At 42.0% G+C, this 22167-nt stretch overlaps 1 protein-coding gene across 13 annotated transcripts in view; it reads left to right on the top strand.

Annotated features, from left to right (window-relative positions):
* Nucleotides 1–4399: 4399 nt before the first annotated feature.
* USP34 (ubiquitin specific peptidase 34) overlaps nucleotides 4400–22167 on the top strand; it is a 435968-nt gene continuing 418200 nt past the window's right edge. For all 13 annotated transcript variants that reach the window (XR_013773268.1, XR_013773269.1, XM_079297810.1 and 10 more), the window contains exons 1-2: nucleotides 4400–4539; nucleotides 21247–21334. Coding sequence is in view for 11 of the 13 variants with exons in the window: in XM_079297810.1 (XP_079153936.1) it covers nucleotides 4497–4539; nucleotides 21247–21334 (131 nt within the window). In the remaining 2 variants the exon portion in view is untranslated. The remainder of the gene's footprint in view (nucleotides 4540–21246; nucleotides 21335–22167) is intronic.

Raw genomic sequence — 22167 nt, forward strand, 5'->3', positions numbered from 1 at the left:
TTCCCTTTTAGATCTAAAAATTTACTGTGGTCTTGTCTTGTTCTCTTAAGATAATTGGTGCCTTTCCCTGATCTCTGCAGCTGCTATAAAAATGCAGCTTCTGTAGAGATCTGGATACCATTAAAGATTTGACTTGTGTGTGTGCATATTTCTAGTGCAGTTATCCTGAATGTGAAAAATAAAAAAGACAATGTACATCTAAGAAAGTTCTAGTTCTAATGCACACTCTGTAAATCAAAATATATGGATAAAAAGCATGATGAACCATAATATAAACATCTCCATAACTTGTAATTATATGTAAACCAATGTTTTGTGCATATTTCTATACAGATTTTACAAAAAAAAAAAAAAAAAGAAAAACAAAACAGTTCTGTGTACTCCAGGTACATTGATAAATACAAATATTTTGGGGTGTTTTCTGTGTTTACATGGATTGATTGTCAGCTGATGAAGACACTCCAAGTACTTGTTTCAGGCTGCCATGATGTGTTTGCTACTGTAACTGAAGCAGATTATCTTCCAAAGCATTTTAGGTTAGTTGGTTTTGGTTTTTTTAAACTAGAATAATTTGGTGTGTGTTAATCTGATTGGTTTAAGTGAACTATTTTCCAATAAAGCTAATATTTATGCAAAAAAAAAAAGGCTTTAGAAATGCTCATCTCTTTAGGAAGCTTTTAGAGTTACTGCTGATAGTTTTTGGCACTGGAAGGGCAATAAAACTTCATCTTCTGGTCCCTCACCACAGCACCAAGGCAAATTCCTCACCTCAGGCATCTTAATGCATCATTTTCAGTGTTATTTTGTACAGGGAAAGAGGGGATAGAGGAGGATTTTGGAGGTTGAGTATGGAAGAAAATGAAACACTCAGATTTTCACTTTCATGCACTCATTGTAAGTAAAATTTTTCCCTCATGTGTTGGAGAGCTGTGTTGGAGCCCAGTGCTGGTTATTTTAACATGGACATTGCTAACCAGACAGGAAAAGTTCTCCAGAGGAACATTGCAAATGTTGGTCTCACCACTAAAAAGTCCCAAAGAGGTACAAATGTAAAGCAGAACCACTTTGGTAGTGGTTCAGTTTCTGGAGGCTGTCTCTCATGCTCAGAAATGCCTCATCTGTACTTACATGATATATGTGGCCACATTTTGAGTATTCTGTACTATTTGGGGTAAATCAATTTGCATTTGTCATCTCAGGGTGCTTTGACACCAAAATCTGGTTAGACATGAACCCTGTTAAAAAGTTCAGAATGCTAAAAAGCAATGGAAGTCAAGTGCTGAAAGTTAAATGTGGGTAAATTTAAACTGATTCTGTTGCTGGTGGCTTGCAGTGGTTTCCAGCAGCTTTCCAGGCACAAGGTCACAGATTTAACTGGAGTCCAGTTTATCTAATAGCTCAGTGTTGGGACGTGAATTTTGGAAATTCATTTTCTTGTTCAGTCCGGACCCAAACTTCAATTAAGAATTTTAGTTTTGCCCAAATCTTGCATTTATCTAAGTTACTCCTCTAGAAGAACTAACAGAACTGTGCTGGCACTTTACCAGAGCAAATATTCCCAGATGAGGAGCACTGCAGCCAGGGGAAGGGAAGGGACCTCCTGGGGATTAAACAACCTTGCTGGGATGGCACACAGAGAATAAAAGTTAAAAGTGGAAAAAGCATGCTACAGCAGGAAGCTGATGATCTCTGTAACCAGCCCACTGACAGGTCTTGTCTTCAGCTTGAAAACCAACATTTAATTTAAAAGAATTCAATTTAGTCTCTAGCTAAAAAAAAACCCAAAAAACAAACAAACCAAAAAAACAAAAAAAAAGTATGTGCAGTAAAAGGAATCAGGCTTTCAATATTCTGTTCTGCTCAAAAGCAGGAGTGACTCAAGGTCACTCTTCTGTATTCCTTGAGCTTGGCATGTGACACCACGCTCCAGAAGGTCCCTTCTGCTGACTCTGGTGGTGCTGCACTCAGATCAGACAGCTGATTGCTCAGGAAAACCATCCTGGAAGATGTTCTGGCTGTTCCTTTGAGTCTGTTACAAAAAGTTACTGCAGGGCCTGTATAAATAAGAAAGAGGCAGAGAGAAAAGTGCAAATTCAAATCAGATGTTGCAGATTGTACAATGAGGTGTTCTACACAAGGCAGCACGACATCAAGTGAAAACTAGCATGTAGGTGCACAACATAAAATCCTCTGATCTACCTTTTGATGGACCTCATGCTTTGAAATCGGTGTTGTAGGAGAGAAAGGTGCTCACTACATTAATTCAGACATTAATTGCAATGTTCTGGACTGCTTTTATTCTTCCCTTATGAATTCTCAGGCTAGCTGGAAGAGATGAAACAAGCAAGAAATGCTTTACAGGGTCCAGTACCTCTGTGTCATTTTAATAACTAAGCCAGTTAGCTATTAAATAGTTATTATTATGGAGATTTAGTGACATAACCAGTTAGTTTAATAGCTAACTAGCTCGTGGTGGTCAGATTTCTATCAATGGAAAATACATAATCTGGAGAAGACACTGTCAGGAATTAAAACATCTGTAAATTAAATCTAAGGAGAAAGATCAGTTTTTAGGTTTTTACTCTTCATCCTCTTCTTTGTTATTCCCATTTGAAATACATTTGCATTAACATGTTACGTGAATTGAAGTGACAGACAAATCTGTGTCTCATGTAGACTCTAAAATCAATTTTCTGTATTAGTTTAAACAGTAAAAGGAAATTTCAGCAGAGAATATTTAGGAAAGGCTCTCCTCATTGATAAACGGAACTTGGAAAGTAGTAATAAGAACTTTGGGTGAAACATCAGTGGAAGAAATAAGAGACGGCCACTGAGGAATTCAAAACAACTTTTTTGGGATTTTTCCTTACCTCATTTGGTGATTCTGTTTGACTTTTCTACCCAAGTGTATTGCCTCTGCATTGCGGCTATTAATAGATTTGGGTTTTTAATCCTGTGTTCAGGTCGGTAAACGGGAAGGGCTCGGAGTAACACACGGACTCACCACTGGGTGGTACTACAGAAATAAAAAATGAGCTTAATCCTCGGCAAGTGCCTACTTTGGGGGAGAAAAGCCAGCCAAGATCTGTCATGTGATCCATATTCCAGTTACATGTACCTGGGAGAGGGAACATAATGGAGAGATGGCAAAAAAAAAAAAAAAAAAAAGGGTTGGGCTATTTTTTTTTTTTTAATAGAAAACAGATGTTTGCCTAAAAATTTGTCATCCACGGGTTTAAAAGCTCGTACACCCGAGGCAGAGTGAACTAACTGGTAGTTTTAACAACGCAAATTATGCATCCTTAATAATTAAAAGTTTTTCCTTTATTTTGACCGTGTCTTTTATTCAGAAAAGGCTATTCCGAGCCAGTCGCAGATGCCATTAGTCATTGTACAGAATTAATCACGGTGCAAGAAGGGGCAAAAAAAAAAAAGAAAAACAAAACAAACAAAAAAATAAAATAAACCAGGGAGGGAAACTACGAGGAAAAATACATTAGTAATTAGCAGAAAACGCTCCCGTGGCCCCCCAAACGCGCGAATTTTGGGGGTCCGGGCCGGCGGCGCCCACAGGTGCCCCCGCTCCCCTCAGCCGCGCTGGGCGGGAAGGAGATGGCGGCGGCTCTTCCGTCCCGCGCCCCGACGGCGGAAAACGCCAATAAACCACCCAAAAGACCTGGAAACCCGCCTGGAAGCCGGGAGCTTCCTCGCTGCGGAGCGCGGCTCAGCGCGCTAAGCGCTCCCTTCAGGCGGGAGGTCCCCCAGGCAGCCCGGCGAGCGCGGCGGCCCCAGCGAGGGAAGGGAAGGGAAGGGGCGGGCAGTGAAGCCGCTCCCCCGGCGCTGTCACAGCGGCGGCGTGCGCGCGTTCCTGGCGGAGATTCCCGGCGGCGGGAGGCGGGAAGGGGGCAGGGAGAGGGCAGGGACAGGCGCTTCCCGCCCTTCCCCGGGCGCGCGCCCAACCGCCGCCGCCGCCATTTTACCCTCCCGCCCCCTCGCCTCCTCCTCCCCGCTCGCCATCCCGCCGCTCGGAGCCGCGGTGGGAAGGCGGGGCGAGAGGGAAAAGGGAGGAGGAGGGACTCGGCCACCTTCGCCTCCTCCTGCCTGGTCGGAAACTGCCGAGCGGCGCCCGAGCGCCCTGTCCCCCCCTTCGCTCCCGTCCCCTCCTCCTCCTCCTTCCCCCTCAGCAAAATGGCGGCGCGTGGAGTCCCTGGGAGCCAGTGAGTGACTCGGCTTCTCCTCCTCCTCCTCCTCCTCCTCCCCGCCGCTGCCGCCGCCACCACAGGCTCATTTGCATTGATCAGCCGCCCCGGATCCCAGACCGGCCCCTGCCTCTCCCCCCCCCCTCCCCTTCTCTTCCCATTCCTTCCCGCCCCCTCCCTCCCCTCCCCCCCGGTGACCCCCGCCCCGGCCCCCATCAATCATCAATCAGCAGCACCGAGCGGATCAATCAATGGTCGGGAGGAGGCGGCGGCGGCGGCTGCTGCTGTTAATGAACAATGTGTGAGAGCTGCGCCGAGCTGCTGGAGGTGTTAAATGAGAGTAAGTGCGGCCGCCCTCCCCCGCTTCCCTCCCCCCGGGCCGGGACCCCGCGGACCCTCCTCTGCACCGGGTTACAGCCGCGCTTCGCCTCCCTCCCCGCCTCTCCCCGCCCGCCTCGGGCCTGCCGGCCGCGGGGTTCCCTCTCTCCCGTGCCATGGAGGAGCTCCCTCCATGCCCTGCTCGCCGCTTCCTTCCCCCTTTCCTCCCCGCTCCCCGCGGCCTGGGGCGGGCCTGCCGCCGCCGTGTCCCCGCTCCATCCCCCCTTTCCCTCGGGATCCGCATCTCCGGCAGCCGCGGCGGGGCCTGGCCGGGCTGAGGAGCTGCCCGGGAGCCGCTCCGGGGCAGCCGGGCCTGGGCTGGGTCCCCTTTACCCAGCAGCAGCAGTGGCGGCAGAGGCGGCTCGGGGTGATCCTGCCTCCCCTGCCCGTGCCTGGCCTGGGTGCGCGGTGCAGGTGCTTCTCGGGCACCGATTCCGCCGGAGCTCTGAGGGAAGCGGCGCCTGGAGGAGCCCGGCTCGGCTTGGCGAGGCTGGGAAGGTGCTGCCCGGTGTTTGGCTTCGGGGGTGGTCTCGGCGCCCTCCCGAAGTTGCCTCTCGCCGGGTGTTAGCGGCGGGTCCGAGGGGTGGTACAGCAGGTGTTCCCCCCGCTGCCGCTGCCATCGGGAGCGTTCGGGGCACGAAATTCCCTGTAGGCCTCGTGTATCCCTTGGAACCTGCGCTCCGTGGCAGCCGAGGTACCTTCCCGGCTTCTCGGGAGCTCTGCCTCGCGAACAAAGACCAAAAAAACCCACCTTTTCTACGGATGCTGAGGAATTGAAACAACTTACCGGCTAAAAGTTTGTGATTAGAGGGAAGTTTAACTATCTCGGCTCTTAAACATGGCATTTTTCCTGGTTACACTCTGAAGATCCTCTTCCAGCAGAGTGGAGCACAGAATGCTGCCTAGGACTGGGTTTGGTTTGAGTTGTCTCTCTCTTCTGAGGCCCATTTCCATGTGCTGCGTGTTCTTCCCTAGGATCCTACAGGAGCTGGATGTTGGCCTCTTTCTTGCTGGGGAAATAGGGCATTCAGTGATGGCTAGCATTTCATTTGAGAAGTAAAAATGCAGGTGTAAAAGTAACTTCTAGGAGAGTTGAGAGGCTGGAATAAATCAGATGATGTCGATGTTACACACCAAATGGCTATTTAAACAGTAGGTTAAAAGTAAGACGAAATTATCCATGGTATATGATGACAGCTGCTTGTTGGAAGAGAAAACTTCACTTGCTTTGGATGGGTAATCATTGCTTAAACTTGATTTGGATTGGTATGATCAAACAGGAGAACATAAAATTTGATATTTCAAGAAATCCCTGAAATTCCAGTATGAATTGATTTTTACAGGTGTTTTAAGGTAATTGGGATTGATGGAGATAGATATTTCCCTATAGATAAAGCAGTGTCTTCAATCACTTTAAGAATCCTTTTTTAACGTAGATTTATCTATATGTATATATATAACTGAGGTATGGATAATTTAATGGTTCTGCATTATATCAGTAATATCTCTGCTGTTAAGTAGAAAGAAATATGCCTTTGAAAGTCAAAATCCATTAGGAAAATTCTGAAGTACTGCTGCTATATAGTTAATTTCAAAAAGTGCCGCTTAAGTAACATCAGGTTTGGCCTTCCCTTCAGAGAAAGCAACCCCTTGTAAATTACCAGAAGTGTTTGGTGTGTGTGTTTGGGTACAAAGACCTGTGGCAAAGGTGCTCCCTTCTCACTGGATGAGACTGATTTGTGAGGAAGGGATGGCTTCTGTTATAACTTCCAGTTGAGTTATTTGCGCTCCTTAAGTAATAATGAAAGATACATAACACAAAAATGATGTCAAGCTTTGGTTTTTCAAGCACTGCAGCAGAAATGAAAAGTGGTAGTAAAGAATGAGGTCATGGCCAAAATGTGTGAGCCACAGGCTGCCAGCAGCTTCCTTTGCTGCCCAGGGAGCATTTGGGATCAGCTCCTTGCTGGAACATCCCAAGCAGGGTTTGCAGAGGGGTCCAGAATCAGCATCTCCTTTCTTTTAGAATTTTCTTGTTAAACCAAACCTTTTTTACACGGCCTTTGTCTTCATTTGCTCTAATGTTTACAAAGTATGATTTGGTACTAATTGCATTACAGGTGACTTGCAAAGGGGAGTGACAGCAGCTCTCAGTGTGGTGGTTGGGAAGGAATGTGTGGGAAACTCCTGTTTTCTTCCTCAGAAGTTCCCAGCTGAGGGTGACAGAAGGGTGAGACTGAGCAGCTCTGCCATCAAACAGGCACATTTTTATTAGAAGCATATTATTCCCTCTGCAAACTGCTACAGTATTAACCCACACCCCATAATTGTGCAGAGCTGGGGATTTTGGCCAGCAGTGACCTTTGTGTAGGGCCCAGGGTTATGTCCAGGTCCTGCATCCTGATTTTGTCACAGGCAGTCAATGGTCCTGGCTCTGTGGCACTCAGGGGCTGCCTGAGGTGCTGAACTGGACACCTGTGGATTGATAAGCTTATTTTTTTTGGCCAGATGTGTTTAACATGCATTACTATGGTTAAGCATGAGAAGCAGGCAATATTCAGAATCAGCAATGTTGGGGGTTTTTTGGTATATATTTCTTTTTGTTCTCTTGCAGCATCTTGATTTTCAGCATTTGTTCTGCCTGTTCAACTCAGTAAATTCCCTGATGTTGAAGTTATTTCCTGAGAAGTAGTAATTTCAAGTTATGATTTGATCCAGAAACTCAGTAAAATGTAAATTACCCTGTGAAAGGCCTAGACTTTAGAGGAGTTTTTGCACTATAAGACAATCTGTTCAATCTGAGCAAACAGTCTTAATTTCTCACTATAGGTTTCTTAGCATCATTTGTGTTATCCCAGGCAGGGTCTAATAGGAGTATAGTCTATAAAGAGTCTGACTTTTCTTTAATTAATCTTCCACAATATAAACATTTTTAGTAGCCTTTAATAGAAGAAAAAAGGGGAAGACACGTGCTTTTTAAGATAAGGCCACTTATTTACAAAAAACTTAAAACCAGATTCTCAGGGCATTAATTATAGGGGCTCATTTAAATGTGCACAGATTTTATAGGAAGAGTGCACTGAGGACATTCTGTCATTTGATGTTAATCTCCAGCATTCTGTATCCCAAAATGAACCCTGATATATTTTGCATTCCTCAGTTTCTTTGGATGCCAGATCTTGTCAGTCTAGGAGGGTTTATATAGAGTTTCATTTGTTCTTGAGTAATATTTACATTTCTGTGCTGTCCAGAGGCCTTGATCAGGACAGCTCTGTTTTGCTAGGCACTGCATGGATACCCAGATCATCTCAACTCTAAAGTAAGCCAGAAAACACAGAAATGTAACATCAGAGGTGGCTTTGGCTGTCCCAGCTCTCTGACAGGAGTTCTGCTGTGTCCCACCTGGAGTCAGTGGCACCGTTTGAGATCCACACCACCCCTGTGGAGGCACCTGGAGGATGTGATGCTCCATGCTGAGTGTTTGTTGAGTGCCAGACTGTCCTGGGAGTGCCTCTCTGAGCTGGAAGTGCCAGTCTGCCTCTCAGAGCAGCCCTGAGTCAGCCCAGCTCAGCCTGGTTCCACCAGCCTTCCCTTTGGGACTGCAGCTGATCTCATGTGTGTTGACTTAGAACCCCGGAGATGGCTTCGGTTTAGGTTTGGTTTGTTCTTCTTGTTTGGTTTGGGCTTTATAAAAGTAAGAAACAAAGATTACAACATGGAAAAATAGGGTTTATTATGTGGTGGCAGCTGTGGTTTTAGGTTACCTTGGTAGGCCTCGGTTATTCCCAGTTCTTGGTTTCTTGGAACAGGATTTGTTTTCTTCCCAGCATTCTGCTCCACTTTTTTCAATTATTACCTCTTTAGCCCATTTTTTTTGCCCAGTCAGCTCTGAAATCTTATAAAATCAGTTCACACTGATGATTAGAACCTTCTAGATGTTATTCTACTGCACCAACTTGCAGGTTATTTTTCTTCTTGTGTTTTCTCTTTAGCAAACCAGAAAAATAAAAAACCCCAATGACCAACCCAAAACAAACCCCACCCCCAGTTTACTGAAGCACAGGAGATGAATGTGGACTCACACTCTTGTTTTTCTTTCTGTTATCACTGTCAGCAGGCCTGCAGAACTGCTCCCAGAATGGTCAGGTCCATAAAACACTTGAGGTGCTGGAGTGCTTTACTGTTTGTGTAGTTTCAGGATATGAATTTGGATGCTGGAGATTCTTGGCTTGATTCCTTGTCATGTTGTTCTGGCATGTAGGGAGTACAAAGAGTAGCCTTGGAGGTTGGGTGAGGGGTTCCAAAACATTGCAGCATTCAGTTTGTTCTTTGGGATCTGGAGAGGATCAATATTTTAAGCTGTGAGAACTCAGATATTGAGGATGTGTTATAAAATTATTACAAATACTGCATCATTAACATCACTTGGTCTCTCAGAGCTGCTCTCACTTACTTGTTCAGTTGTTACCTGCAAACTTTAGGATTGATTACTTGATTACTCTGGTGTTTTGTGCACATCTGAGGTTTCATTTGGCTGTTTGATAATTCCTCTTGTGCAAAACTGTAGAAGTTCTCTGTTGCATGGCTTTTTGCCTTTTTTTTTTTTTAAATATTCATCTTTTTTTCCCCTTAAATGATATTTCCATGTTCAGAACATTTATTGGGGTAACTGCCCAGTCTTTTGAATCTTTGCTGTCTCTTATTGAAGAAAGTCACTTGTTTGTAACTCTGAAATTCAGTAATTTTTTCATGTTTACTTTTCGTCTTTGACCCTTCTTAAGGCAATGAGCAACCATGCTTAAAGGAAAATGAAAATAACCTTTTTGTTATAGCAGCATTGTCAAATTGCAGTTATGTACTGTGAAATACTACTCCAAATGATCTGGAGTAAATAAAGGGGAACAAATAGGAGGAGGATCTTGTATCCTCACTAATTGTGAACTTTCTGAAGTGAAAGGGAAGGTGACACTAAGACAAAGTTGGTTTGTTTGTATTTGTAAAGCAATTGAAGGAAAACTCTGTGGCTTTAATAGCTAAAAGCCTTCTATTTTTGGAAGGATATTCAGCTTTTGTTCTGTACAATTCTTTTGGTTCATGATATTTGATGTGATCAGAAATGATTTTGTCCTGAGACTTTTCCTGTTCAGGCTGCTGCAAACTGGTTCCTTCTCATTGCTCAAGCCACTTGGTCAGTGATGCTGAAGATGAATTACGTAAATCCCATTCTGCTGAGTTTTGTTGTGAGTTACAGATCACTGGTGTCTATTTACCAAGAGGCTTCTCTTTGTGTATAAGGAAATATTCTGTTGGATAAGTACTTGGAATAGTATCCTTAAAGCCATGAGGCTCTTAGATTAGTCAGTGGATAACTTCCAGGAAAATGAGGAAAGCAATAAAAGGAAAGAAAAGCATTCCTTGCTTCATGTTCAGAAGGTACTTGATTGGTGTAGAGCTTGAAGTCATCATGTTTGCCATGTAGGAAATCTTCCTGGTGGATTATTCTTAGGATGTGTTGGGTGCTGTATTGCTTTCCCTGCATCAGGGTAGTTTTCAAGTCACCCAAGTCCCAAGCAATTGCCAAGCCAAATCCAAGACAATGTGCTTTAGGCTGTCTGTGGTGTTGGTGTTGGTTCTCTCCTACCAGAGCTGTCCTTGGCTGTGTCACTGGGTTTCAGGGGCAGGATCTCAGGGAGCAGACCTGGCTCCATTTCCCTTGCCTTGCCTTTGGGAGATTGATGGCTTTGTCTGCCATGGAGACACTTGAGGGCATTATGAGCCTCGCCCATTCCTTTAATTCACAGAATTCTTTTTTGTTTCTTCTTCCGTGTTACTGCTAACACAGACTTTCTGTGTTAGAGATTTCAATTCCTTGCTGCTTGATTTCTTCATGTCACTGCAGTTTGCTTCCATCTTTCTGTGTTCAACTAACATTGAGTCAGAAAAGCAAATTCTGGAACTGTTTCCTGTGTCCAAGTGATGAGCAGGCTGTGATTTGGCATTTTAGTGATTGGGAGGGAAGATCAATGTTTACTTCTTGGTTCCTTTTACTTCATCTGTTTTCTGAGGTTTTTTTCAGGTTGCTGATAGGGATTTCTGCAGCCCAAGCTACACCTTTGTAGTTGTCTGGATGTTGGGACAATGTGAAAAAGCTTCTTACCCTCTTCAGGAGCACGTGGTTATGCTGATTACTCAGTGCTGCTTGTAGTAACAGCATGCTGCACTTAAACAGAGTTGTGGCCATTTCTGTCATTTAAGCTTAAGGTGATTTCTTCTTTCACTTTGTGCAGCAAATTTGCAATTTCTTGAAAATGTGAAGAGGTGAGATGCCATTCTTCCCACTTTGTTCCTTTAGTTGCATGGGAATTGATTCGAAATCTGAATGCTAAACACAGACATGCAGCTGTGAGGATTTCTGTGGTGTTCTTAACACTTAGTAAAAATATCCAGCTTGTTGTAGATTTGCAAAGTTTTATTTCTGGAGTTGTTCAGATCCAGCAGGTCTGGTGGATGGTGAGCTTCTCAAGGGCACTCTGATCCAAATGCACTGCAGTTCTGTGCATTTGTATAGAACTGCTCATGAGATTCACTGCTGGAACAACTGGTGGAAGAAGCTGAAACTTGTCAGAAAAAAATCCTTGTGGAAAATGCACCTATGGGAGTTGACCTTCCTTTAGCTAATTTGTAGAAGGGCTGTGAGTAAGATTTGGCAAGCCCATGACAATTGAGACTCATTTCTAGATCAGCATCCCTGCAGATCATTGCTTCCCATCAAGGGAGGTGAGTGGCAAAACTTTTTTTTTGCCTTTTTCCACACTTTCCACACATAGAAGAAGCCTCCAGTTCATTGCACTGACTTCCACTTGAGAGTTTTTAATCTGTGTAATTGTGTATAGAAGCAGGCTTTATGCTGTGTTGTTCAACACTTATTGCCTTTATCTTTCTGTTGTGCTTCTTGGATCATTTGGGGGGGGACTTGATAATATTTAGCAAGAATTTAATTTCATCTTCAGGAAGTGCTCAATTGCCTGCTTATTATTCTGTGACATGTAATTATTAAATTCTTAATAATTTAGGTTTTAATACAAACCCCATGGTTTTCACCAGCAGTGAAATTGCTTTATAGTGGGTGTGAACAGAAAAACTGGTATTTTTCAGAGTAATTTTCTGCCTGTAGTCTCTGTTCTTTGCAAATTTCACCATCAGGTTTCATTCCAAACTTTGTGGGCATCAACAAAACTGACAATGCTTTCACATCTGTGCTCTGTTTGTTTGGAAATGGACAGTGAGGGGCCAGAATATCCACATCTGCTGAGGAATTTGGGTACTGGGCTGCCTGTGGAAGGCACAGCTGACCCACCCTTGTCAGGCACCTGTGTGCTGGACAGGAGGTGTGTGGTGGGGTTGCACTCTGGGCTCGCAGGCAACAGCTGATACAACAGCCTGAAAACTTTATTTTTTCCTTCTTGGAACTGTTGTGGGGAACACTGGGGAGTGTCAGCTCAAAAGCTTGATAAAAGTAAGTTCTGCTGCTTAGTTGAAGGATAGCCAGTGCTGTAAATCCTTGTCTGGTCTCTGACTTTTCAGAGGTAACAACAAACTGTTGCTGGTTTACTTAGGGTTGAATTGTTTTTCCCTCTGAGCTACTTTTTTTCCTTAATATTTGAAGTGAAACTTGTGCCAGAGTATTTCAAGTCCTAAGTGCCAGCTTGATCTGCTGATGAAATACTTAGAGTAGATGCAGTTTGATCAAGCTGATCAGAAATTGAAATCAGGTTCTATCAGTGCCTTGGTGGGTCTGAACAGCAGTGCCAGTTTGAGTCTTTCCAGAGTGATTTGGCTTTGAACTCTGTGTAGCCATAGCTACAGATACTGCCCCATGTGTATTTGCTGATATGACACCTGTAAAAACATTTGTTTGTATCAAAATGGCATCTATAAATGCATTTTCTGGTTGTTAGGGATGCTTGGCATGAAACTTAATTGCTCTTTTGGATATACTGGTATGGACCCTGTGCATTGCCTTCAGCCATCTCTTGTTTTTCTTGTTTCTTTTAAGCTATCAGCTTTTAAAAATTATATAATTGTTTTAGCCAATAAATTATCTCATACACCATGTGTTTGAGGGAATTACTAAATACAGATTGTCTGGCACAAAGGAATACAAAATTTGAAAGTTGAGAGAGACAGTGACTTCACTGCTAGCCTGCCCTTTCTCAGAATTTTATTGTCCTTCCTGAATGAGTGTTGCTTGCACCTGTGCTGATGGAAACAAATAAAGCCTTGGAGTTCAAATGCTGAGCAAGCTCTTCCTGGGCTTTCAATGAACTGCCTGAAGCTCCATTGAGGATAATGACCCATTGCCCATTTACCTCTCATCTCCTTGTTTAAGCAGGCTTAAATATACTCTGTAAGAAATGAATTAATCATATTTGCCTCTCACAGATTTTGTCCCTGAAACCTGGAGCACAGTCATTACATGCTTTTGTTGTAAATCTGCTGGTAATCTGTTGCTTCTTAAGGGCCAGGGTGGCTCAGTCGTGGGCCTTTTCTTTCTGGTTGTGGGGGAAAGCTGCTGCTGTTGTCTGAAACTGATTCACAGCGTGCCAAGTAGTACAGCTGAACTAATTTGCAAAGTTCTCTCTTGAAAATAGAATGCTTCCTGGAGTAGGTATTTTAATTTTTGCATTCCTTGCTACTTTTAATTAAAACGAATAGAAAACCTCTTCAGTTTTTGGAACCTTCTTCATGCAATTAAATCTTTGTTCTGCTTGTAAACTAGTTTGATAGACTGAGTTCTGTGTCTTCACCTTAAAGTACTATTTTAGAAGAAGTTCAGAGCTGGAGTATTAGAGAAAAATTATTCAAACCCAGAGTCATTCAAGTACTGATACATTATGTTATTGAAAAGAAAGAATGCAAGTACTCTCTTGTAAACTGAATGTGAGCAGTCCTTTATCTGAGCAGTAGTTTTGGCATTGACACTGTCAGCCCTAGCTTTGAAATTTACCTTGGGATAATTAGTGATATGCTAGGAAATTATGCAGTGCTTGTCCAATCCTGCATTGATTCCTTAAGAAACTGGCAGTGGCTGTTGTCAAAATATTATGATGGGCAGCCTGACTTTCCACATCTAGTATGTGTTTTGGTGATGTCAGGCAGACTTGATTGTGGAAATACTGCCTAAATTGAGCTGGGTTTTTTGTTTTGTTTTGTTGGGTTTTTTTCTTAATTAAAAGAGGAGCTATGACAACTTCAACACAAAGAAAAAAACCACAGTCTTCCCAGAATTGTAACATCTTGCCTTGGAGTCAAAGACAATTCACAGTACTGTGTTAAAATAGGACTCTGAAATATGACTGCTACTTTTTCCTTTTTTTTTTCTGTGGGCTTTTTTTTTTTTTTTTTTTTTTTTTTTTTTTTTTTTTTTACACCAGTGAGTGGCACAGATTCTTTGAAATTGCTTTGTGGGTTTTTTTTCATTAGTAATATGTAACTTGCCTTTCCCTGGAGAGGGAGGACTGCAATATCTTGGCTGCTGAGGATCCCAAGATAACAGAAGCTTTAGGAGGTGCAGTGCAGAGAGCTCACAGATCCTTTCATGGACTCCTGTGTGATGTGACTGACATGGAACCAGTGCTGATAAACACTGCTGGACCCAGGCTCAGCCCTGCTGGGTGCCAGACTTCCATGGAAATGCAGCAGCCCAGACATCCCAGGCTGCAGCTTTGTGCATTCCTGCAGTGCTGGGCTGGGCCCAGGAGCCCTCTTGGAAGCTGGGGGTGAAGAGGACAATGTGGAGACTCCTGGTCAATCTAAAAGAGCCAGAGCAAGATGCAGTTTGGCCCAGTTTATTCCATTCCCAGCCAGATATCCCACAAACTGGGCTTACCCATCTCCTACTGGTGTTGGATCAAAAAGGCTGTGTGTGAATTACAGTGTTTAACTGATGGGAGCTCATTCTGCTCCTTGAACCTGTCATGGGAGTCTCCTACTTCTCTGTATCTGTGCCACTCAGTGCTGCATGGGATGCTGCTTGTTCCTCAGTCATTGGCATAAACCAGCCTGAATTATGTATTTCACATTCCCATCTTCTCCTGACCACATTTCCACTGTTAGGCATCTATGGATCCAGTACTGGTGAACTTTGAGCTGTGGCTCACTGAATGACAGAAATAAGTTTACATGGTATAGTAACTTAGGCTTGGCTTTGTGTGCAAGGTGCAGTGCTGCTGCTGGACCTGGCCTGGCTCATGCTGCAGCACAGCTGTTCTGCATTTGAGATGCTGTATCTAAGTTTATTTAGATTGTGATTCACTAGGGTAGTTCTGGGTAGAACCAGCTCCAGTGTGCTGGGTAAATCTGGGTATCATCTGATAATTGGCATTTGACTATATTTAAACAGAGTGGAACTGTTCCTGGAAGCAGTGGCTGTGGCAAGTTCTCTTTGAGAAGGTGGAAATCATAAGATACTCTCAAGAAGGATTTTCTTTTTTTTTTTTTTTTTGTTTAGGTAAGCATCTGTAGCCATTCTAAAGGGGAGCAGTTTAACCCAAAGCAAACATGGTGAAAACTTCAGGGTGGCATCACTCCTGCAAGGTGCCAACTCTTAAATTGCACACAGCTGCCCAGAGCCAGCTTTGCTCCAGACTGCATTAACTTATTATGATTAAAGGAGAACAGGTGTTGGCTGGAGAAGATGGGGATGTGGGATGGGAAGGGAAATGTAGAGGTTGAAAGAGAGAACTTGTTGGTGATTGCACAGAACAGAAGATAAAGGCAGCTGATTTGCCCTGTTCTGGTATCTTAGTGCTGTCTGGTCAATGAACATAGCAAGGCTGATTCTGCTCTTTGTGTAACTGTGCTGTGCACTTATTGCTGAATTGAAACTCCTCAGGGTGATCTCAGGGTGGCTGTGAGGAACTCAGGTGCTGAATAACCAGCAGATGATGTTGGGGCACCAGTTGAAACTTCTTTTTCCTTGCTCTTTTGAGTAGCTCCTGTATTTCCATTCCATTGCTTAGACTTGCAAACCTTTGCCAGTTTTGTTGCAACTGCCTTTGTTCAAAAGTTTGTGCCTGACATGAACACAGGTTTTTTTTTTTTTCCTAGGGAAATGAGACTCTTTAAGCCATTATGTTGTCTTCAAAATATTTATGTTTTAATATTTGTATGCTTCACAGTCAAAAGTTGCAGGAAAGCAAAAAAAAAAGTCTTATTTACCAAGCTTTATGAATATTTATAAATACAAGAAGTTTAGAATTTGATGTGGACTTAAAATGAATTGAGGTGTGTTATGGGATGGAGATGCTTTTAGATATCTATAATGCTCTTGTGGGGTGATGAGCATGATCATTAAAAGCACTCAAGCATCACCATTATTGTGGTGGAGTTTGGGGTTACAGGTCTGATTGTTCCTGAACAAGTGTTTCTAATACCAAAGAATTTAACTTTTTATATTTTCTAGTGCATTCTGCAGTTGTGTTTCTCTTTGATGTATATCTAGTCAGTATTCTGAGATGCTTTTGTGTTATGGAGACCAAGAGGTAGAAGGAAAACTTTTTCCTCACTGAAAAGTTGTAGGGAGGTTTGGACGTTTAATTATTAAATACTTGTCAAGGATGGCTCCATAAAGGAAGAACTCTGGTGAATCAATCTAAGGCAGGGATGAATTCTTTATAATAAAGAAAGTAATTCTAATAGGTGAAAGTAGAAAGGCAATGGGAGAGCTGAGCTCTTGTGACTATCATCTTACATGCTGTTGATCCTAAGCAAAAGAAATCCCCTACTAATCACTGCAAACATCTCAATGCATTGAAAAAAATGTGCTGGTTCTCTGTGTGAGCAGTGGTACTCACACAAAAAGTTATACATTTATATATATATACATGCATACAGATTTCTTTCAAGACTAGTATTATTGCTCCTAATTCTGGTTTGTTTAGTGTATGGCTCATTGCCTCTTTATTTTGTATCAGTGACCAATTTCTGAGAATAATGTTCATTCTGCAAGTGATCTGGTCTTTCCCATGAGAAGCTGATACCAGATGAGGCTTGTGGGAGGAGGGGGAGGGAGCACAATCCATATGCAACTGGACCTAGTCACAATTTGGAACATGGAGAAATTAGAGTTACAGATCTTAAAAAGAGTGTTGCATTATTTACTTTTGACTCTGTTATGTTGCTGAAAGTAGAGAAGTATGCTTTTAAAAATGATTATTTTTTACTTGCCATTTGATTTTGTGCTTGGTATGATAAGTGACCTTTGGATATAAGATATTCCCTGCAAGTCCAGCATGATGGTTGTCCTTGAGGTCTAATTACAGTGTGTTCCTCTAGCTCCCAAGTTCTTGCTAAAAATGCACTTAGGAGCTTAGCTTCCTTTGGCCACAGTTGTAGTTTGAAATTGTATTGCCCAGTTCTTTGCAGCTGATTTATATTTTTCTCATCTTCTGTCGTTTTCTTGGCTTAGTCAGTTTATTTATAGGGGTTTTTCTGAGTTGGGGAGCTTGTGTTGTTTGTAGTACTCTAACACATTTTAGCAGATCACCCTTCTGTGAAAGATTAGGTAAATTACCCAAGTTTTCATTCACAGATAGCCAAGGAAAACAGGAGACTGGGGAAACAGCAAGGAAATTTTATTTTATTTTTTTTTTTATATGAAAGGCTTTAAATTTTTACTTTGACCATGGTGTGTTTTGGCTTCTCAGCAGCTGCTTGAATAAATAATTAAACTTTTAAGTCAATCTGATTTTTTTTATTTTTTTAAAGAATATCTGAAAACTTAGACACTAGAAGATGTTAAATCAGGTTAGTTATAAGCTCAGCTTTTTGTTTTATGGTTTTACTGTGATAAAAAGATCTCTCAACCATCTTGTGACTTCTCAGAGAGATGAGCCCTTGCAAGTATGTGGAAAGACCCCATTTCCTGCATTATATTGGTAGGATATATTTGGCTGGAATTTACCTGCATCCCAGTTTTCCTTCTTTCTACTTCTTAGTTGTATGTTTAAAGCCTTCAATATTTTGATTTTTTGAGACTGTGATAGTAACCCACAGATGAGCAATATTGGGGTGAAGTTGCTCCAGATGGGGCGGGGCAGTTTTACAACTCCGGTTACTCCAAAGGTGTTTACTTCACATTCCTCACACTTCCCTCCCAGCTTCCCCTGCTCACCAAGTGCCAGCTTGAGGAGATTCCATGGCTTACACAGCCACCAGGAATGTGAGCAGTTTTCAGCTGGACTGGCCAGTTGGATTTGTGCACTTCCCACTTTGCTGTCAGGGCTCCTGGGCAATGCTGATGCTGTTTGAAATGTGTGGCTGTGGATGCCATTGCAGTGTGGGCTTGAACTGGGATATATTGATTGTGAAATTGGATCTAGTGCAGGGTGAAGGTGTTTGTGTGCATGGAATGTAAGAGGGAAAAGGAAGGGCTGGACATTGGAAAGGTCTGAGAGGCTTTAGCTGAGAAGAAAGGGTTGGCAGAGCACATTTAGGGAAGGAGAAGAAAGTTGAGCTCAGAGATAGGAAAGGAGAGCATCCCTGCCTGGAGAAAGAAGCACTGCAGACATGAAGGAGCTGAGCCTACATCAAAGTGCCACTGCTGAGACAGAAGTTGGAGATCCTGGAATGCCTGGCTGGAAAGCTCTGGAGCACATGTTATCAATTCTTATTCATGAGAGCACTCAGGCTACCACTTGGATGAGGTTTAGAGGCTCTTAGAGGATACAAGGATAATGCAGTGCATCCTGTGGGAATTACTGTCTTAGGTGTGAAACTAGGGAGAAGTCTTGTCTACCAAATCAATTTGCAGGAAGGAGGCTTGGTGCCATAGAAGGTTTTGGGAAAGTTTGACATGATTGTTACTGCAGGATTTGAAGCAGTGAAAGTGTGAGGAAGTGGGGAGCAGCAGGTTGAGGAGGTCCTGAGGCAGGATGCTGCAGTATGGGAGAGAATAAAGGACAGGCTTTATTCTTAAGTGAAGGAGTCTGGTTTAACTACTGGCCCCTTCAAGGTAGAAGAGAACTAATTTAAAAAGGAGAGTCAGACATCATAATTTGGAAGTGAAATCGTGCAGCAAGGAAGTTCTTACAGAGCTGACAGAAAGCAGAAAATGCCCAGGAATGACAGTGAGTGTGTTTGTTCCTATTGCTTTTCTACCTGTATTTTTTTTTCAATTAAATAAGTCTTCAAAATATTTTAGAACCATTTGTGTCTGTACTTCAAGCTGCATGTGCCCCTAAACAGAGGTGCTGTAAATCAAGAGCTGATACCCAGAGTAAGGGAGGAACTCAAAGGCCCAAGATTGAAATTTTGGTTGTGAGGACACAAATCAACTAAACAAGATAATTTCTGCTGAGGAGCAAAAGAGAAGCTAAGGTCCAGGAGGAGAAGTCCTGCCACATGTATCACTGCCCCCTTTTTTAATCTTAGCTAAACTCCTGTTTGGAGCCCTCTGTCTTTTCAGGAATAAACCCAATATTATTTCTAGGTACAGAAACCAAAGGGAAATAATCTCTGTAGCCACTGCATTAATCAGTAATTAATAAAGAAGACCAGTAGGAGTTGGTCAATGTGTGAGATGTGAGCATAACCATGAAAATAACAGGTTCTCCAACTTGAGCAAATACCTCCCTGTTTTTTTACCTGGGGCATTAGTTTCAGTATTTCCATAACTTCTCTATTCTGTCTTCTTTACATGGCAATTGTAACTTTTAAGGAGCCAGTTTGTTTAACTTTCAGTTCTTTACAATCTCAAGAGAGGGAAATTTAAGAGTGATTCAAACTTTTGCAATGAAAAGGCCACTCTGGAAGTTGGAGTTACTGTCCCACTTGTCAGAGCAGGGTGATGTGAGGATGAGGGAAGTGTTAGAAATGTATGAGTAAGATCCTACAAGGTAAAATCAGCTTTGTTGCTGCTAAATTGTCAGCAATTCTTTTCTGTCAAGTCTGAAGGAATTAATCTGAGTGAAATAATGTTCAGAAAATTGGGAAAACAGATGTTTTATGAACCTTTGTTGCTGGACAAGTTTTTTTGTTTGGTTTTTTTTTTGTTTTTTTTAAATACTGTCTATAGCTAAGGATCTGTCTTGTGTGGTAAGCTTGACCTAAATTGTGTGATGGAGTTCTTGGTTTCTTCAGCACTGTGCTTTGGCTTTCAGAGAGTCAATGGTCATGGTAATTTGTGGTGTTTAAAATAAAAGGTTATTTTGAGTGATACCCATCTTTTAGTCTGCTTCTCCATATTGAGCTTTGTGTAAGATCTTTAGAGTCTTACAGGTCTGAGACAGAAAAGGAGTTTTTAAAGTTTGATGGTATCCTGTTCAGAGGCTGCTTTTTGGATGGTTTTGTATTTTTGTGTATGCATATGTATGTAAATGTGGATATATGTGCATATGTGATGTCCTTATTTCAAAGAAGTCATGAGTATTTGTTCAGTGTGATTATTCTGTGAAGTGGTTTTCTTCTGAACTTTGCTTTCTGATCCATGCCCACAGACTTTCATTAGCTCTAGTTTTTGGAAACCTGTATGGATGGATCACACAGGACCTTGCAAGGCTGAGGTTGGAGGAGAGGTTGAGGCAGGGATGCTGAAGAGCTCACTGCTGTTCAAGAACCTTTCCCACAAAGTTTGCTTGTAAAGTGGATTTGTGAGCATGTAATACTTGAAATTTCATGTGAAATGTGGAGATGAAAACTTAGGTGTGTTATAAAAGCAAAGATCCACTTAAAAGGAATGCTGAGCTTGATTTGTGTAGCAATTAGATAATTGTACCAATGTTTGGAAATTGAGGACAAGGAGGAAGCAAGAATTGGGCAGTGGTAGCTGGGGAGAGGTGTGTGGCCAGGAGGCAGAATCCAGAGCCCTGGGATATAATCAGGTGCTGCCTAAGTGGAGCTGTGAACCTACTGATGTTGGCCTTACTTGAGTGTAGCATTTTTAGAGAGAAATGGGACATTTGATAATCCCTCAGTGAAGCATTTGGGGTTTGAACTCAGTACAGAGCTGTTCTGGTTTCCTCTGTAATAAATGTGGTAAGCCTTTATCATTTTGCCAATTAGTGATTCATTATGGTTAAATGTCATGATAGATGTTTCTATATTTGAAAGCAATAATCATCAGCTCAGTCTGAAATAACCTTATATGTACACAGCACATTGTTCTTATCTTAATAGTTTTGTTGTGGCTTGGGTTTTGTTTGTTTGTTTGTTTTTCCCAGTCTATATCTGATCAGAGAAAGGAAGTTGAGGTCTCGGGGTCATCTCAAAATGCAGACATTTAAAAATCTGGGGGACAAAAAAGCCCAGCAAAACAAAAAAAAACCAAACCCAAGGCCTCTGGTTAATGAGTAGAGGTGTTGAAAGTTCATACTTGAAAGTGCACATCAGTCAGGAGTTCCCAGTAAAGCTTATGTGGAATATTTCATAAAAATAGGATTAAAGAAGGGTCTGTTCTCAATCACGAACTTTGCAGCAGTATTCAAGAACACTGTGCACTTTGAATTTTCAAGTCACTTGCATCTAAGCCTTTGTTAACCAAATTTACATGGTTTTGCTTCAGCAGAGTGTTTATTTTTCATGCTATCAAAGGTGATTTCTAATAAAAAACAGAACAATTGCATGTTGGGTCTTTCCCCTCCTAATGTGTTTGTGCTTTTGTTTTCTTTAGTATCAGACATTGAAGGTGGTGATGCTTTGCAGCTCAGAAAGGAACATGCCCTCAAGATATTTGCTTACATCAATTCGTGGACACAAAGGTAATTTTGGATTGAGTTTCAGTGCTGAGGATGCTGGATCTCAACAGTAGTTTTCCCTTTTTAAAATACACTAGAGTGATTAGAATTAGCAATTTATTAATGTGTAGCTAAGTAATACCTGGAGAATAAAGTTTTACTACTTAGAAAATGAAAACAAACTCGTTACTCAGTGCATTTTGGGCAAAGAATATTTTGAATGCAGTTGGCATTCTGGATGCTGTAATAATTGTGTAGAAAAACAAAAAGCTCTATTGTGATAAACAGTGTGTCTTGATGTTTTAACATGAAATTTTGTGCCCATCTTCTGCAGAGACAGAGTAGGGAAAGAAGAATTTAAGAGAAGATGACTGAATGGAACCATCATGTTAAATTTTTCTGCATGTTCTAATACTCTAAGTCAAGGTGATGAAGGGTTGCAGCCCATAGCTATTAAACTGATACAGAAAATGCTTTGCCTGTTTTTGTCTTAAATCAACTTTATTATTTCTTTTAATTGAGTATTTAATTTACTGTTGTTTTGAGGTTGTTTCTTTAAAGTAATGATATAATTGCATTATGGTATATATTACTTCACAGCTACTTATTTTTTCCAGCGCAAGGAAATGAATGTATGGATATTACTTTTTATAAATAATCTGCAGTGAAGATGCTTGGAATTTAGTGTTCAGTAGTGGTTTTAAGACCAAACTGAATCCACTGAATCATAAGTAATATTGGGAAAAGCATAGAGGATAAATTGGAAAACATTAGTTGGGTATTTAGAGGACTCCAAAAGAATAAAAAAATGGAATGTTGCATTTTGGATACCTGTGAAAGTAGGAAATAAATTCCTC

This window comes from Erithacus rubecula, assembly GCF_903797595.1.
Source record: "Erithacus rubecula genome assembly, chromosome: 2".
Lineage (NCBI taxonomy): Eukaryota > Metazoa > Chordata > Aves > Passeriformes > Muscicapidae > Erithacus > Erithacus rubecula.